The 18072-nt window shown below is 36.2% G+C and overlaps 11 protein-coding genes across 11 annotated transcripts; 4 read left to right on the top strand and 7 right to left on the bottom strand.

The window, feature by feature from the left end:
* Window positions 1-62: 62 nt before the first annotated feature.
* Window positions 63-2510, bottom strand: CHO2 (phosphatidylethanolamine N-methyltransferase; the record flags this gene model as incomplete). Its single annotated transcript, XM_003958992.1, has 1 exon — window positions 63-2510. One exon carries the CDS (start codon window positions 2508-2510, stop codon window positions 63-65), a length of 2448 nt encoding a protein of 815 aa, XP_003959041.1.
* A 578-nt stretch (window positions 2511-3088) lies between these two features.
* Window positions 3089-4270, bottom strand: PTI1 (cleavage polyadenylation factor subunit PTI1; the record flags this gene model as incomplete). Its single annotated transcript, XM_003958991.1, has 1 exon — window positions 3089-4270. The coding sequence occupies one exon, from the start codon at window positions 4268-4270 to the stop codon at window positions 3089-3091; it is 1182 nt and encodes a 393-aa protein (XP_003959040.1).
* A 229-nt stretch (window positions 4271-4499) lies between these two features.
* On the bottom strand, window positions 4500-6023 carry CYS4 (cystathionine beta-synthase CYS4; the record flags this gene model as incomplete). The annotated part of the gene is made up of 1 exon (XM_003958990.1): window positions 4500-6023. One exon carries the CDS (start codon window positions 6021-6023, stop codon window positions 4500-4502), a length of 1524 nt encoding a protein of 507 aa, XP_003959039.1.
* A 707-nt stretch (window positions 6024-6730) lies between these two features.
* Window positions 6731-7450, top strand: ECM11 (Ecm11p; the record flags this gene model as incomplete). The annotated part of the gene is made up of 1 exon (XM_003958989.1): window positions 6731-7450. The coding sequence occupies one exon, from the start codon at window positions 6731-6733 to the stop codon at window positions 7448-7450; it is 720 nt and encodes a 239-aa protein (XP_003959038.1).
* A 180-nt stretch (window positions 7451-7630) lies between these two features.
* RPS17B (40S ribosomal protein eS17) lies at window positions 7631-8336 on the bottom strand (the record flags this gene model as incomplete). Its single annotated transcript, XM_003958988.1, has 2 exons — window positions 7631-8038; window positions 8334-8336. The coding sequence occupies 2 exons, from the start codon at window positions 8334-8336 to the stop codon at window positions 7631-7633; spliced, it is 411 nt and encodes a 136-aa protein (XP_003959037.1).
* Window positions 8337-8999: 663 nt separating this feature from the next.
* Window positions 9000-10304, top strand: ADA2 (chromatin-binding transcription regulator ADA2; the record flags this gene model as incomplete). Its single annotated transcript, XM_003958987.1, has 1 exon — window positions 9000-10304. The coding sequence occupies one exon, from the start codon at window positions 9000-9002 to the stop codon at window positions 10302-10304; it is 1305 nt and encodes a 434-aa protein (XP_003959036.1).
* Window positions 10305-10446: 142 nt separating this feature from the next.
* UTP6 (snoRNA-binding rRNA-processing protein UTP6) lies at window positions 10447-11766 on the bottom strand (the record flags this gene model as incomplete). Its single annotated transcript, XM_003958986.1, has 1 exon — window positions 10447-11766. The coding sequence occupies one exon, from the start codon at window positions 11764-11766 to the stop codon at window positions 10447-10449; it is 1320 nt and encodes a 439-aa protein (XP_003959035.1).
* Window positions 11767-12448: 682 nt separating this feature from the next.
* RPS18A (40S ribosomal protein uS13) lies at window positions 12449-13248 on the top strand (the record flags this gene model as incomplete). Its single annotated transcript, XM_003958985.1, has 2 exons — window positions 12449-12495; window positions 12855-13248. The coding sequence occupies 2 exons, from the start codon at window positions 12449-12451 to the stop codon at window positions 13246-13248; spliced, it is 441 nt and encodes a 146-aa protein (XP_003959034.1).
* Window positions 13249-13795: 547 nt separating this feature from the next.
* On the top strand, window positions 13796-15748 carry PPN1 (endopolyphosphatase; the record flags this gene model as incomplete). Its single annotated transcript, XM_003958984.1, has 1 exon — window positions 13796-15748. One exon carries the CDS (start codon window positions 13796-13798, stop codon window positions 15746-15748), a length of 1953 nt encoding a protein of 650 aa, XP_003959033.1.
* Window positions 15749-15867: 119 nt separating this feature from the next.
* Window positions 15868-16464, bottom strand: TSA2 (thioredoxin peroxidase TSA2; the record flags this gene model as incomplete). Its single annotated transcript, XM_003958983.1, has 1 exon — window positions 15868-16464. The coding sequence occupies one exon, from the start codon at window positions 16462-16464 to the stop codon at window positions 15868-15870; it is 597 nt and encodes a 198-aa protein (XP_003959032.1).
* A 712-nt stretch (window positions 16465-17176) lies between these two features.
* On the bottom strand, window positions 17177-17740 carry GUK1 (guanylate kinase; the record flags this gene model as incomplete). Its single annotated transcript, XM_003958982.1, has 1 exon — window positions 17177-17740. One exon carries the CDS (start codon window positions 17738-17740, stop codon window positions 17177-17179), a length of 564 nt encoding a protein of 187 aa, XP_003959031.1.
* Window positions 17741-18072: the final 332 nt, after the last annotated feature.

The following is an 18072-nucleotide window of genomic DNA, read 5'->3' as shown; positions in this document are numbered from 1 at the left end:
TTGATATTTTTATAAATGTTTATATATTTGAATTATTTACATAGGTATGTAAAGTTATAGAATTAAGTTAGTTCATTTAAGATTTTTTTTATATACCATACCCTCTTTGAGATGACATCGACATCACCATTGACGTTTTTAATGTATTCATTGGATAATTCGACGCCCACATTAAATTTAATCACTTCTTGTAAGTTTTGAGAGTTAAAATATTGTTGAGCTTGGAAATACTTCCCTTCTCTTAAGCAACCAATATCTTTCATTAGAAGTATCATTGAATCCTGGAATATCCTTTCATTTTCTATATTAAGCCTTGGGAGACAAATTTCGAAGGGCATGGAAATCAAAAGATCCTCATTTTTCATATTTGAATGATATCTCATTTCGTAAACACCATTTTCGAAAGGTAATTGCTCGTAAGTAAACTCGGTAGTACCGCTAACAAAGTCGATACTTTTTTCGTAATCATCACTTGCTAAAACATTAACTCGAGCAGGGCCATTCTTTGGATTGAATATATTATACAATCCAATCCAATCATCATTAACAAACAGTTTGGCAGGTAATCTCCAGTTAATTTTAATTGAAGACGGTAAAATCACCCTTTCTGTGGCATTCACCAACTCAAATTTACAATCTGAAGAATTGATCTTAGGGTTGACATTTCTGAATGTTCTTTCCATGACATTTTCCCATTCTTTACTTGATGTTTCAACATTATCTGAATTTAGGGGTGATGAGAATTGCACATCCAAGATTGACCTCAAAATCATGTGCTCGATGTCATGTACAATATCTGAAAGACGTTTCAAAGGTTTCAAGCTTAACAGAGTCTTACGTACACCGCTTAAGCGATTGCTATCACCATATAGCTTATTTACATGTGGCATTTCGACAAATTTGACTAAGACGAAGTTTGTCAAGGTATACAATGATGCCAAAACTAAATTTTCCCACGCAAAGTCTGTCATGAGGACGGTACCCCAAACACCCGCAATACCTAAGACGGTTTCTGGATTATTTAGATATCTGTAAATACCTTCTGATGTCAATTTTTTCGTTTGAATATAATTTGTTAAAAAGAAATCACCATAAAACCAACCAAAATCTGAGATGGCGGATCTAATTTCTTTATTACACCAAATTTGTAATAAGACAAGTAAAGCACCAAAGATGATTTTACTGTTGTTATTAGCAGAATAGTTTGAAATAATTTTGGATATGGTTTGAATGGATAGAAGAGTATAATTCAATACCAATGAGAAATTATAGATGAATTGCCATTGTTGGTAAGAATATACTTGAGTATAACCATTTTTGATGAAAATTTTAGTAAACCATTTCTCAGTGGATTGTTTGAACAGGATAAATGATACTACTAACCATGTAAGCAACTTTGTTGAAAAAGTCAAAACAAATAATAGTTTTTCATTTGGTTTATCAAGAATAGCCCACAGGGATAAGATAATCGAAGTTAATAAAGTAAATGAATCAGTGATTCTTAATTTATCGAAATTGTTGAAAGATAGCCCTACATTAATTAAAGGTCTTGAATAATCGTAATTTTCCTTTGTAATCAAATCATCGATTCTTGAATTGTCTTCGTTGGCATTGCTGTCTGCACCATATATTCTTTCAATATGAGGTGATTCAACGTACTTTAGAAACAAAAATTGAGCAAAATGGCCAAATATCGAAACTAATAGAACTTTATAATCATTTGCCATTAGAGAAAGACCGTAATAACCCAAGTAACCGATTGAATACATGGGATGAGGGGAGATATTGAACACACCATCGAAAATCAATTCTGAATTCAACTGTAAGAAGAAAAAATCGCCCCAATACCATGCAAAATCTTTAACAACACGATGTGCATCTAATTTGATCCAAACGTTCAGTAGGATCAAAATTGTTCCCGATATGGTTTTCCAATTTGTGAAGAAATCCAACAAATTTTCTGTCTTTGGGATGGAAAAGAAGACATAAAGCATGTAAGCATCAAAATCTTGCATTAAAATTAAATCGACAAATGTTCTGAAGATCATCCAACAATTTAATTCATCTGGATAGTTATAGACAGAGTCATCCTTATCTAATTTTGAATTTATTTCAAATTTCAATAGCCTAGATAATTTAGAATTGTTGTCCTTGGAGAATAAGTTATTTTGGGTACAATATTTGGTTAAAAACTCTGCATGTGATTGATAATGTAAGATATACCCGATACCGACATTATAAGATAATCTCCAGAATAAATATTGTAGTAGGTAGAAATTCTTTGTAAAATTTAAACCATAATGTTTATTTAACCAGTGGGCCAAACAAAAGTTTGAAATGAGGATCACTGACACTGTCAACTCTAAGAAGGATTTCTTGAGAGTAGGGTCAAATAATGATCTGACCATATCGTGAGTCTTTGGGGGGACAAACTCGATACCAGTCGAACGAGTCTTAGCAGTCATGCTCGCCTTTCCAGTAGCAGACTTTTCTATTACTGTTGAAGTCATCTATCTATCCAGTCGCTGCCCTTAAAGTTCTTTACTATAGCCAAAAAAAAGATAAAGAACAGAACAAAACAAAATGTAACTAGGTTGAGCTAGTTAAAATTGATCAATACAATATATAGTAGTAGTAGTAGTAGTAATAATAGTGTTCTATATATGAGTTACTTATGAGCGTGCCGATATACCATGAAGTTTGCGATGAATTGGACCTGTTTTATATATAAGAGTCCCATCCCGAACCTCTTAGTCAGAGACCACTACATTCACATTTCTTGCCGGAGATTGCCCAGCATGCATGCCGTGCTGCTGAGTATGACGCCTTCGAAAATTGAGCAGATTTTCCAATGACAACTGTGCTCAGAGTTCCGCGCAGTGCAGGGCAACGCCTTCCAGGCGAAGTTGGCAGCGTGCCAAGTCGTGGGCAGCATCGCCGTCTGGCAGTGTGACGACGGCGAGAGACATGTAGACTGTGTGGTACGGTGTGCTTGATCGTTGCCGTGGATATAGCAGCCGGTTGTAGGCGAATGAAGTGTTTGTTGTGAATAAGTTACAGAACGCAGTGATAGTGTATATACGGGTGTTTATATCAAGTATTCCTTTCTGAGATTCTCGACCATTTGCTTTTGGTCCATGGGTAACGTTGTCATTTGTTCGTTAGTTAACTTCAGCACCTGTCTTATCATTTCCTGCTGGTTCATGGGCAGTTTAGACAGCTTCAACTCGTCTATCTCGCGCTCTCGTATCATGGGTTGTTGTTGTTGCTGCTGCTGCTGTTGTTGTTGTTGTGGTGGCGATCCTTGACGCATTGGTGGTGCTTGTGCAAAACCGGGCATCATGACCATCTGCGGTGCAGACATCATACCCATTGGTGGAGGGGGAACCATACCCAGTGGGGGGACCATACCCATTGGCGGTGTCATCTGTGGCATCGATGGTACTCCCATCGCTGGTGCCATGAACGGAGGAGGAACGCTCACTGGAGTAGGTGTATTACCTTTTGAACTGTTAATAATATTTGATACAATATCGTACGTAATAAATCCCATCTCTAATAATGCTTGTGCCACTGTAAGATTTATATCTTTATTACCACTTAAAAATTTCTCAATTTGTAATTTCTTCGTAGAATCCTGGTTACATAAAATCTTCAAAGTTGATATTATTTCAATTAGTTGTAAGGGTGGAATCTTGGATAGATTTTGTGATATCTCATCAGATGCTGTGAGTAAATCTGCCTTCAATTCGGGCAGATGCTGTGACGCTTTACTTAGTATATCTGGGAACTTCACATTCGAATTGTTATTCTGTTGAATGTGAATCTGTTGTTGTGGTTGCTGTTGAAGTGGTCTTCTGGGAATCGGTACTGCTGTAATCATTTGAAATGGTAGCTGTAATCCAGAATCCCAGGGATATGCATCTCTAGTCAACTCAATCTCTTTAGTATTATTGGTTGCATCTCGATCTTTGTAATTATTTGGTATGATTCTTTCAAAAGTACATGGAAATTTATCTATCTTGCGAAGTAAGTCATACGCTATACTACAATCCTTACTCGCCCTATAATCATAAACAATAGAATTCAGTTTACCAGTACGAGGATCATTCTTAGGGGTAATATTCACAATGGGACCAGATCCTGCTATAACCGAAGATACTGTATCATTCGTCCATTCTAGAGGTAGATTACTTATTTGAATCGACGAAGAAAGGTTCTCGGGGGTTAAGAAATGACGACCTGTTCTGTTCCTAGGATCAACTGACATATCTGAGACGCGATTTGCTCAACTGGCTGAATATTATATATCATCGAATTAGTCCAGCGTTTATAGTTTTTTTTCCTATAAATTTCTCTCTGTTTGCGGAAGTGGAAATTGGCGACATTTCCGGGTGATATAACTTTTAAATATTAAGTGTGTATATATGTTATAAAGTACAAATATTTCTGAAAAATGTTTAAACAATGATTCAGTTACTGAGAGCTATGACGCTCGTTTAAGCTAAGTAGAGTAACAAGTCCATCTTGGTGACAATGTGAACTGGTTTTAAACCATCAGTGATAATGGCAGATGAATTTTTGTCTAAGAATTGGTTCAAGTCTTCTAATTTGGAATCAACGGTAAATGTAGCAAATTTCTTCTTACCAGTCTTGTTATCGTTATAAGATGAAACTTCATCGAAGTTGTTTAATTTCCTGAAATCTAGGTATGCATTTTCAATGGTATCATCTTTAGTGATCTTACCACTTGAAATTTTCTTTAATAATTGTGATAGAGTAACCAACCCACTTAATTTATCATCTTGAGTCAAGACAGGTAATTGATCGAATGCATTGTCTCTTAAGATGTTGATGACTTCAGATACCTTTGTGTTGTCCTTAACGGAAACTACAGGTTTCAAATGTAAATCCTTAATGGTGGCACCATTGAAAATGTCACTGTTGGATGTCTTTGTTGATTCTCTCTTTTTACCGTTCTCATCGAATCTGTCTAGAATAGCGTCATCCCATAAGTTGTTTGTCTTTAACCATTCGTCATCAACGAACTTGGTCAAATAAGATCTAATAGAATCTGGGAAAATAGCAACGAGGACATCATCTTCAGTTAATTCAGGATGATCTTCAACGTAATTGACTAAAGCAGAGAATGCACTACCTGAGGAACCACCGATCAAGACACCTTCATTGGCGATTAATTGACGAGCATAGATGAAAGATGGTTTATCTTCAGTCTTGTACCAAACGTCAATATCGTCTCTATTAAGGACATTTGGAATGAAATCGTAACCGATACCTTCAACCTTGTATTCAGCGACATCGGTTTCGTTCAAAGCTGATGGTTGAGCAAGAATGGAACCCTTTGGATCGGCACCGACAATCTTGATATCAGAATTTTGTTCTTTGATAAATTTGGCAATACCAGAAATAGTACCACCAGTACCAGCACCAGCAACGACGGCATTTAGTTTATTGAAAAGATTTAGTTCAGATAATTGTTCTTTAATCTCTTTACCTGTACCGAAGTAGTGAGCTTCTGGGTTTTTCATGTTATTATATTGATCTAAGATAATAGCACCTGGAATTTCCTTTTCTAATTTCTTGGCGACACCAATATGAGATTCTGGAGAATCCCAAGCAGCCATAGTTGGAGTTCTAATAATTTCAGCACCTAGAGCTTTTAAAACGGAGACTTTTTCGTTTGACATCTTTTCTGGTAAAGTGATGATAGTTCTGTAACCTTTAATGGCACCAATTAAGGCAAGACCAATACCGGTGTTACCAGAAGTTGGCTCGATTAAAGTGCTTCTTTCTGGAGAAATGACACCAGTTGCCTCAGCATACTCGATCATAGACTTAGCGATACGATCTTTGATGGAACCACCTGGGTTGTACAATTCCAATTTAGCGAAAACTCTTGGTTTTATACCCAAAGCCTTTGGAACTTTCTTTAATTCGATCAATGGAGTGTTACCTACCAAATCAATAACATTGTGTCTGGTATCATAAGAAGTAGCAGTCATTATTACTATTATTATTATTATTACTATTGTCTTAACTGACTATATGCTATAATAAAAAACAAGTCAGAACAGTTAACTGCCTCGACTGTCAATGGGCCTTATGCTTATATAATAATATATTTATATGGCATCACTCGGTATATCACATTTTCTTTTTCTTTTTTTTTTGCTTGCTTTTCTCGGCATCTGCAAAATTTTTCTTGAGATTCTTCCGTCGCCGTTTAAATGGCGTTCCAAATTGGTTGCCACAGTGTGTGGAGAGTGACAAGCTGATTGTCTCCGCCGTCTTTATCAGTCACGAGGGGTGGAATTAACTGATACGTTGACATTGTCTTGGCGGGTAATGAATGCTACCCGCAACATGACAGCAAACGGGTCTGGGGCGGGACGACAATATTATTCATTACTCACGTGCTGAGATCCTGCTTATGGATGGGGTCTGTGGCCCTGTCTCTGAATTTAACAAGCTTGTGGCATTGTAAGAGGCAGTTCGGACTTTGACAGTACTGTGTTCCCTGTGGCATTTGGCTCGCCGAGTTTCCACAAAATGCCACACGCCGTCGCGTTGTGTGGCTCTTTGATCCATTATTACTATTACTGTCGTCGTCTTGACCAATTTGTCTCTCTCTTGATACGTTACGATAGTTGGCGGTTAGTTGCAACGACGCTCACTCTTTGTACATAAAGTTGTCTACTCAGAATACACAATGACTTTTGTAAAGACTGAGCCAGGAACTACCGTCGAACAACCTTTGGAAGCATCTCATGTTGTTCAACAATCAGGTAAAAAAAATAGCCGCCAAGATGGTGCGAATGTCTTGTATGATAAGACCAACAAGAGTCAGAGTAAACAGTACTTACAGAACTATATCTTGAATACCAATAAACCATTGAAGGATCATATGGCAAATGAACCTCCTATTAAGAGAGAAATAATGTCGATGAAAACTAGTAATGAAAATGAAGAAGAAATTGTCCAGACTAAGAGGACAGATTCTCATGTCAATAAGAAGTTCAAGAAAAATGAAAGTGATGATCTGTCACCTCCCGTAACGAATCCTACAAATTATAAAGAAATGGGGACTTATCTCTTCGAGAAATGTCCCGAGGAAGACTTAGTGTCCAGTAGTAATATGCTAAATGAATTATTTGATAATATATCTAATCAAGAAGAATTAGCAGTTTATAAGAATTTTGCAAGCATGTCAATAATGAGTTGGATTCAAACAACCGATTCAATGCTTTCAAAATTTAAAAAAGTTCTATTAAAATTGATTAAATTAAGACTAAAATTAAGTTACAATTTTAGAATAATCACTGATATGATTAATAGATGGGCTGAAAACCTCATTGCAAAGGGGACTACATTGGATGCGAAATTGGATAAAATTAAACGAATTGGTAACGATATTCTCAACTTGATCTAATAATGCGGTTTGAGGCCAAGGTTCAAGCAAACCGAAAATAGCTACCGATATACATATATATTCGTCTTGATTGGGTTTTAAAATATTAATCTTTTGTTGTGTATTTAATCTTACATAAAGAAGTGATTGGGAAAAATAAAGAATTATTTATATATATAGTCAAATAATATCAATAAATTCTTAGTTTCTCTTTCTGAATCTTCTATCTCTTTGAGCAGAGACGTTGATAACAGATAATGGTAATTGTAAACCTAAGGACTTAACTAAGTCAGCGGTTTGGTTGTCAACATTCAAGACACCCTTAGAGTGAGATAAATCTAAAGCAGAAACTTCTGGAACGTATTGGTCCTTTCTTTCTCTTTCTTCTTCTTGTAACTTGAAGGAGATACCTCTAACTGGACCCTTTTGGATTCTCTTCATTAAATGAGTAGTGTAACCAGCAATCTTGTTTCTTAATCTCTTAGATTGAATGGTGGCGATTTCATCACATAATCTCTTGTTAGTTTGGAAATCTAAAGTTAATTTTGGATAATATCTTTCAATCAAAGCCTTGGAAGCTCTCTTGACGGTCTTAGTTCTAACTCTACCCTATTAAAATAAACATTCACAATGAATTTTCTTTTGTTAGTAATCGTTATTTTTATTTTTTTATTGCAGAAACAATGAGCTGGTAGATAGTGCATTTCTTTATCTTCGATAATCTCTCTTGAACTGCATATTTTTCTTTCTATTGAACAAACTAAATGTCCACTCGTATAGTGTGTACCACACAGGATATACGTTCAGAGGAAAATTCTCTTTATGATCGGGAATCTACTATTCTGTAACGATAATTCAATACACTGTCTAACTCAACTTACTTATAACGTATGCTAAAACGTACCATTTTGCTATTACTGTCTTAGTTTTCTACTTTGCTATTAAAACAATCTATAAAATCTAGAAAATAATCTAAAAATTTGAAATATATTTCACTATAGTATTTGGTTTCCACTAACCTCTGCCAGACCGCAATGTCCATTATTGAATTCGGCATGCAAAAAGCTTCTTCCCATCTCGGTGTTGAGAGTCCATTCTGCCTAGAATGAGCAGCCGAGCCCACAATCCTGCTATTGCAGTCTGCCAGGAATCCAACACAAGCTCCTTTCCCGTGCTTACATTGCAGCTACAGTGGGTAGGTCTTCCCTGGTGAAACGTTTCTTACAGAGAGACCGTTGTCATTCTACCGCCTAACTGACTTCTGGGGAAATTGCCCGTTGTTCGAAAAAGACGCTCAAAATTAAAAAAAGCTGAAAAATCGGGTCCAACTTTTTTTATTTCGAAAATTGATTTTTTTTGTAAAAAGTTTGTTAATGTTTGGGTTGAAGCAGATGTATAGGTGTAGAGTACAAAAAACAGTCAAAGGAATTGCAAGAACATAGCCCGATGGGAATATGAAATTTTCCAAATAGAGCGTAAATAAAAAAATCATAATAATGAAAATATGTGGTCATAGAAAGCTTATACGAGGAATATAAAGAGAAAAGAGAATCGAATAAGCGGAGTATAGATGTCAAACAAATTTCATTGCGATGTATGTTCTGCAGACTGTACGAACAGAGTGAGAATATCTTGTGCAGAATGTCCAGAATATGACTTATGCGTCCCTTGCTTTTCTCAAGGTTCATATAATGGTAATCACAGACCATTTCATGCATATAGAATAATTGAAACAAACTCATACCCGATTCTGTGCGAGGACTGGGGTGCTGACGAAGAATTGGCTTTGATCAAAGGTGCACAGATTCTCGGACTAGGTAACTGGCAGGATGTATCAGATCACATTGGCCATAGAACAAAAGAAGAAGTTGCTAATCACTATATTAAATACTACATCGAAAGCGACTTTTATCCAATACCTGACATCACAAAAGAGTTGAGCATATCGCAGGACGACTTCTTGAATGCAAGAAAACAAAGAATTGAAGACTTCGCCAAGAAACCATTAGAACCTCCCAGAAAGCCTATGGCCTCGGTCCCTAGTTGTCATGAAGTTCAAGGTTTTATGCCTGGCAGATTGGAATTTGAAACGGAATTTGAAAATGAAGCCGAAGGACCCGTTAAGGATATGGTATTCGAACCAGATGATCAACCCTTAGATATTGAATTGAAATTTGCAATTTTAGATATCTACAATTCGAGATTGACCACTAGAGCTGAAAAGAAAAGATTACTGTTCGAGAATGGGCTAATGGAATATAGGAAACTCCAAGGCCTAGATAAGAGAAGAAGCAAAGAGGCAAAAGATCTTTTCAATAGGATCAAGCCGTTCGCTCGTTTAATGACCGCGCAGGATTTTGAAGAGTTTCATAAAGACATACTAGAGGAATTACGCTGCAGAACTAGGATAAACCAATTACAGGAATGGAGGAGTAATGGTATTACAACATTAGAAGCTGGTCTTAAATATGAAAGAGATAAACAAGCAAGAATGACAACACTAGAAAATTTTGGCAATTTCAGCTCATCAAGTGGCGCTAACGGAGCGTCCAGACACAGAAATACTCCTTTACACAGAAATAATATTGATTACTCACAAAACTACGGGGAAGCTACAGGTAGGAAAAAAACCGTAACAATAAGTGATATACAGCATGCATCTGATTTCGGTCTATTATCAGCCAGCGAACAACAACTGTGTATTCATCTGAAAATACTGCCCAAGCCATATATCGCAATAAAGGAGCTTATGTTTAGGGAATTAATACGAATGAAAGGTATGATGAAACGAAAAGATTGCAGAGATCTTTTAAACATCGATGCTACGAAGGCTAATAAAATATACAGTTTTTTCCAGTCTCAAAATTGGATATAAGAAACTCGCCACTGATGTACAGATAAAAACAATCACAAAGAGATGCCAATGAATAAGAGGTTAGAAATCTATATAGCGCCGTATATTATACATGATATTATATATGCATTAATGAAAAGATTTATATGATACTAAAAAAGCATTATAATTTTTTTACAATCATACCTAAAATATTGTATCTTTCATCATTTTCTGGATCCATGTTATTCAAATATGTATCCTGTAAGAACTCTTTGAATTTAGATTGTATTGACTTCATTACCACGTCACCCAATTTAGCCTTATAGGCAAAATATTTCTTGACTGCAAGTTGTAATGTGTCAATGTCTAATTGAGCCAATTCCATGTATCTTATATTCAAAATAACATCCATCAATATTGTTTGCGCATAAAGTTCAGGCAAATCTTCTTGTAAGGATACGTTATTAAAATCATTTTTCCAAAATTGTAAAACGTGATTTATCAAGTATGGTCTTTCTAAATCTTTAAACTCGCCAAACAAGCTCAAATATTCATTCGTTTTTTCAAACAAGTACTTGACTGTATCTTTGTTTAATTCTTTATCTATCTTTCCATCAGAAACAGGGTAGTAGCCCTTGTGCTTGTTGATGTAATGTTTTCCCAGTGTTCTCATTGCTATGTCATATATCGTTAGAGCAACGTCACCACGTAATGCAGGATTAGTTTCTACCGAGCCTAACATATTCATGTCAGCTTCTGGTAGTTCATTCAGTTTATCTTTCATATAATCACCGGTAAATGAAGTTTTAATAGCGGAGTCATCATCATCTACATTTTCTTCCTGTTGTTTTAACATATCCAACTGTTGCTCTCTCTCATTAATTAGTCCCATCACTTTTCTTCTATTAATTAACTTTGTTATGAAATTCAATTCAAATTTGACATATTCGTACCACAGTTTAGGAGAGTCTGGGTTAAATCTAAGACCATTTTGGAATACTGTTCTACAACTTTTGAAGTTTGCATGAATTTCATACTCATATTTAGCGCAACTAATCCAGACATCCACATTATTTGGATGCAATTTTAATAATTCATTGTAGATACTGTGAATCTTCTTATAGGACGTTTGTGAGCCTCTGGTTTTCATATAATTTAGATACATGGCCCAAAATTTCAGATCACTTGGAAATTTATTCGTACCTCTTTGGTATATGAACGTTATTCTTTGTTGCATGGAGAAATCTGACAAACTATTAGATCTAGAGGATTGTAAAATCCTCTTGACACGTTTCAGACGTAACTTGTCAACGCTTCCTTCATAGGTAATATATCTGATGTAGTCATCAATGCTAGAACCTCTAGAGTTCAAGCGATGTTCGAAATCAGTTCTTTTCTTCATTATTAAAGAAACCTCATTTTTAGTGAATAAACCCTTTTCAATCAGGTCATCCATCTCCGGAATACATTGTTCCAAGTAGTATCTAGCCTTTGATGACATGATTTATGTAATCTATGATGTGGTTATAGGGGCCTATGTGGGTTTTTTATATGTATTTCCTATCTTTTGTATCAAATAAGTTTACTCGATGAGGTAACCTACTAATAATTTTCGAGTTTAAAATTTTTCATTTCGGTGGATTTTAGCGAATATTCTTTGACTGCTATTTTCTAACACCCAAACCCAAGAAACATCTGATCATCCACAATGAAATATATCGATTTTTTTGAAAAATGACTCCATTTTTTCAAACTTGGATTGTTTCGGAATGGAAACAGGCCGCGCCGTGTGTTATCACGCAGAAGGAGGGTTCTGGCATGGGCTAAGCCCATTAGGTAGGCCGTTCGCCCTAAGATCACATTTCCTTAGACAGGAAGAGACAGGCTGCAACTCGCAGAATACCACCCCCACTGGACTAGAGTACCAGAAGGACGCAACTCTGGCTTTCGGATTACTGCGGCATGTCAATTTTCCAGTGTCATCGGGGAATTCTGGCTGGCAAAGGCATGACAATGACTGCGTAGTACGCAATGTCGGTATGTTTGTTGTAGTAAGACTGTCCGTTGAGCAGAGAAACAGTATGCGATTCATTGCAAATTAGGTAATAGTTAATATCATATATACTTTAAATATTAGTACTTGTTACACTGTAAAAAGAAGGTTCACAAAGTTAGCAATCAAAATGTCTTTAGTTGTCCAAGAACAAGGTTCATTCCAACACATTTTACGGTATGTTTGATAGTAAAAATGAACGAATTATGGGAAAATACTGATAGAAGCTTTAGAAACCGAATATGAGAGAGATCCATCATCTACCAGAATTTGACGAATTGCAGCAAATTTTGTATATGTATACTGAAAAGTGTTGTCCTAAAAGAAAGCAGCAAACAAAATGGTGACTTAGAGTTGCATACCCAAATATCAATAATTAGATATGACCATATGGAAGGAAAACAGTTACGCTAAAATGGAAATGTTTCACAAGCGGCATCAATTTCTCAGTGCAGATTCAGTCTTTAGAACATTAATAATATTTGATAATTCTACTGTTAACAAAAATACTAACATTTTATTCCACATTTTCACAGTTTGTTAAATACTAACGTTGATGGTAACATCAAGATCGTTTACGCCTTAACTTTAATCAAGGGTGTTGGTCGTCGTTACTCTAACTTAGTCTGTAAGAAGGCTGATATTGACTTAAACAAGAGAGCTGGTGAATTAACCCAAGAAGAACTAGAAAGAGTTGTTCAAATCATGCAAAACCCAACCCACTACAAGATCCCATCTTGGTTCTTAAACAGACAAAAGGATATTGCTGATGGTAAGGACTACCACTCCTTAGCTAACAATGTCGAATCCAAATTAAGAGATGACTTAGAAAGATTAAAGAAGATCAGAGCTCACCGTGGTATCAGACATTTCTGGGGTTTACGTGTTAGAGGTCAACACACCAAGACCACTGGTAGAAGAAGAAGTTAAACAGATTACCAATTATTCAATTATCATCTGCTTTTTCTTAGTATCATGTATACATAAAATTTCATTCAAATTAAAAATTTACCAATAACAATTATATAGCAAGAAACTATATAAACTATAAAACATTTACCGTTTATTTTTAAGTTTTGTTAGGGATCATGGGAGTCCTTTCAATTGCCGCACCAGAAGTATTACAATTTGAATTTTAAAGCTATTAGAGCTATTCGTTAAAATATGAATATCGCCTTTTGGTGTACCTATACAATTCCACTAATTTCATCTTATGTACTTACAATATCATGATAATATTTAAAATTTATCACGTTGTAGAGACGTATGTGTGCCTCAGTGTCGTCACACTTCCACCTCACTTGTTGGTCGTCATTATTCTCAGATTTTTTTTGAAGAAGGTCGGGCGATGCCCTGAAATATAGCTTAAAAAAGGGAGATCATCTACAGTATTACATAACATACTTGTATAAATACTATATATCGGCACTGCTACTACTACGTGTAAAAACAACCTCTTGAAGCTGTAAGGTATACTATGGAGAATAATTTGATGGGAGGATCAGTGTCAAGGCCCATCATAAGGAATAAGGGGCTACTTTGTCTCACGCTGGCTGTCATTTTGACCTTTTCATGTGTGTTCACTTACCATTCCACTTTTAAACAGGCTGCCTCACAACCGATTTCTAGTATGCACAGGAATGCGACTTCAAAAATGACAAGTTATGAGGATGATTTGGCAAGGTTGAGACTGAAGTACCAGGCTCCGGTAAGTATATATGATCCATATCTTGGTAGGAATAGGACATTATATGGACGATTTTTGCATATCACAGACATCCATCCAGATAGACATTATGGGGAAAACAATTCTATTTCCAGGCTTTGTCACTATCCGCCAGCCCAATCTAGTATTTTTGGGAGCGGTGACAACGACGTTGATGATCTGGCACCGAGATTTGGTAAAGCAATGGCTGGCTGTGATTCTCCAATGGATTTGATAGATTATACTTTAAAATGGGTTCGAGAAAATTTACGAGATAAGATAGACTTTGTCATATGGACGGGTGACAATATTCGTCATGATAATGACAGATCGATTCCAAGAACCGAATCCCGTATTTTCGAAATGAATGAGATTGTATCAGGTAAATTTCATGATCTTTTTTCAAAACATGACAGTGACGATCCAAGAAACCTAGATGTTGCAGTCATTCCGTCGTTGGGGAATAATGACGTTTTTCCACATAATTTGTTCTCTTTAGGGCCGACGTTACAAACTAGAGAATTATACAAGATATGGGATGATTTTATACCACAAGAACAGCAAAGGACATTTGATAGAGTGGCATCCTTTGTGAAAGAAGTAATTCCTGGAAAATTAGCCGTCATTTCAATCAACACGCTATATCTTTTCAAATCTAATCCTCTAGTTGATAATTGTAACGGGAGGAAGCAACCTGGCTACCAATTACTTATATGGCTGGGGTACGTTCTTCAAGAAATTCGAGAACGAGGCATGAAAGTTTGGATAAGTGGCCATGTTCCACCTATCCAAAAAAATATGGATGATAGTTGTTACAATAAATTTTCGGCATGGACGTATGAATATAGAGATATTATCATCGGTGGAGTATATGGCCATATGAATTTGGACCATTTTATACCTGTTGATGGGAAAAAATCCAAGAAACGAATTGAAAAATATTCTACGGATGCTGATATACCTGTTCTACTCAAAACTGAGGAAGGGCACAATACTGAAGTATCAGCGTTTGAGAAACTTTTAAATGATATCCATTTAGAAGGAGCTCAACCAGTCAACAAGGAGGCATATATGGATGATGTTAGAGAAACAATCTATAATAAAGTACGAAAGAAATTAGGTTCAATAGACGATATCACCGCTAAAAGGAAAACAAAGGACGATATATATGAGCGATACTCAATTGTACATATTGCTGGATCAGTGGTACCGACATTCAATCCATCATTTAGGGTTTGGGAGTATAATATCACCGACTTAGTGGACGATGTTAAAGCTCGAGAAATTCGGCCCTGGAACGAGTTTTTCCGGAGTTTAGAAACTGAATTATTTGAAGATTCTGGAAATGGCGTCGATATATTCAGTCTCGACAGGAATAAAAATGACAAGACGACCCCACCAAAGAAGCCTAAAGATTTACCTTTAGGCCCTGCATATATTCCGCAATTATTCACACCCACGAGCTTTGTCCAGTACTATGCAGATTTAGAATCAATTAACGAGCATTACTTAAAGGAAGTATCAGATGGTGTTGCCCCTGATGAGGCAGCTGATAGCGTTTTCCATTACGATGTAGAGTATACTTCAGTAGATGAAGGTTTTGATAGCAAATCTCTATTAGTGGGTGATTATTTAGAGTTTGCAGCAAAACTAAGCAAAAAAGAGAAATTGTGGGGAGCATACAAGAAAAGAGCATTCATATCATCTGGATATAAAGATGAATGAGAAAACATAAAGTGCATTTTTTTTTTTCATTAATTAAAAATTTATCCTATATATAATATTATTTAAAAAGTAGATATATTCAGGGGAGATTCATCTTATAACAGTAAAACTAATTAAGTTCATTTATCTTTATTAGCTTCTTGGAAATATTCCTTAGAGTCATTTACACTTGGTTTAATAGTAGCAGACCCTGGAGTCCAGTTACATGGTAAAACGGTACCGTGTTTGTCGGTCCATTGGAAACCTTCAACGACTCTCAATGCCTCTTCAACGTTTCTGCCTACTGGTAAATCATTAATAGTGATGTGTCTGACGATTCCCTTTGGATCGATGACGAATAAACCTCTCAAAGCAACACCTTCATCTTCAAGTAAGACACCGTAATCTCTTGATAAAGAGTGGTTAGTGTCAGCGAGTAGTGGAATGTTGACTGGACCCAAACCACCATCTTTTCTAGCGACATTTGTCCAGGCCAATAGTGTATATTCAGAATCAGTAGATGCAAATAGGATTTCGACACCCAAGCTTCTAAATCTCTCAACGGCGTCTGAAAATGCGACAATTTCTGTAGGGCAAACGAAAGTGAAAGCCATTGGAACGAAAGCCAAGATGACATATTTACCCTTATATTGTTCTAGTGAGACTTCTTCAAAGATACCGTCGACGACTGCGGTCTTCTTGAAAGCTGGAGCTGGTTTTTGAACTTCAGCGACCATTTTGATTATTGAGTTGAGTTGAGTTGTGTTGTGTAAAAGTTTATTGAGTTATAACTCTGATGAGAATGTTACAGAAAGGAATTTACAGAAAAAACTCTTCAAGCATGCAAGAAATAGACCTTTATATACGATTTCTTATCAAGCCCAGACCAAATGCTCCATTAATAATTACGAGTAAAGTTAAAGAGCTTCTGTGATTATCTCTTACAAAGCGATGAGCTCCTTGGCTCGCTTCTTTACGTGAATGAAAAATTCCAGACTCTGACAAAATTAGTCAAGAGGTTACGGTCGAGCTGGCTATAAGCGAGAAATTAATAATAATACGCGAGTCAATTTCATTTCGCGCAATTTTATTTATGGCAACATAGTGGAAGACACATTTAGGCTGTGTACCATCATCTCGACGTATAACTGTGAGCAGATTCTATCGGTTGTGCAGTTGCCATCGATCATATGGCAATGTGACGAGCCGTAGCAAGCTTCATTTTACTGAGTCTCAAATATTCCTCTGACAAAGGCCTTGGTTATCTTTGAGGACAAGGTATCTTGACGGATATGAGAGAGTTAGCTCGTAGATAATCAGAAGATTGACGTTTGGCATGTATCCAGCACAGCAGATCTTTTGTAAAAACTGCAGTCATGCAACTTGCACGGTAAAATATTACTTTATATATATATACAATTGGAAAATACTTCTACATGGCGGCTTTTCTCAGTTTTGGTCGAGGATAAAGTCCTTAAATTCAGCGTAAGCCTTTTCTAAATCATCATTGACAATAATTTTGTCATGGGCACCTGTTTCTGCATATTCTAGTTCCGCAGTGGCAGCGTTCAATCTCTTTGTTAATGATTCTTCAGTTTCGGTACCTCTACCTTCTAATCTCTTTCTTAAATCCTCGACAGATGGTGGAGCAATAAACAAGAATCTGGCGTTCAAATCTGACTTGGTCTTAACAGCTTTGACACCTTGCATATCGATGTCCAAGATACAAGTCTTACCGGATTCACTAACTTCCTTGACGGAGTCCACTGTGGTACCGTAATAATTACCGGAAAACTGGGCCCACTCGATGAACTTGTCTTGATCAATCATTTCCTTGAAATGGTCGACAGTGACGAAGTTGTAATCGGTACCATTAACTTCACCAGGTCTTGGAGATCTTGTAGTGGAAGAAACGCTGAAACCGAAATTATTTGGGAATTCAGCGAATAATCTCTTCAATAATGTGGATTTACCAGTACCACTTGGACCAGAGATGACAATAGGACGAGTCATGATTGCACGAGTCGATAGATGCTTGGTTATCGTTGCAAGATTTTTTCTCAAGAATTGCATTCTCGAAATTTTCAGTTTATTTTTTTTTTTTTCTATTTTTTTTTAATCTGATATTGAAATAGACATTATGCCACAATATATGGTGTGGATAACTGAAGTGAATGCTCCTACTTGCTTACGTAGTATTTGCTACTACTACGCATCACATACTTTACATTATACAAATATAAAACCCTGCAATTCTTTTCTCGAAACAAAATGACTGTTACTGGTAAATCTTCTAACTTTGAAGACAAGGTCCTCTTCAATTCACTAGACAGCAAGATACATGT

This window comes from Kazachstania africana, chromosome 9 (genome assembly GCF_000304475.1).
Source record: "Kazachstania africana CBS 2517 chromosome 9, complete genome".
NCBI classification, from domain to species: Eukaryota; Fungi; Ascomycota; class Saccharomycetes; order Saccharomycetales; family Saccharomycetaceae; genus Kazachstania; species Kazachstania africana.
The sequence above is the reverse complement of the archived record's forward strand: the minus strand, read 5'-3'. Positions and strand labels throughout refer to the sequence as shown.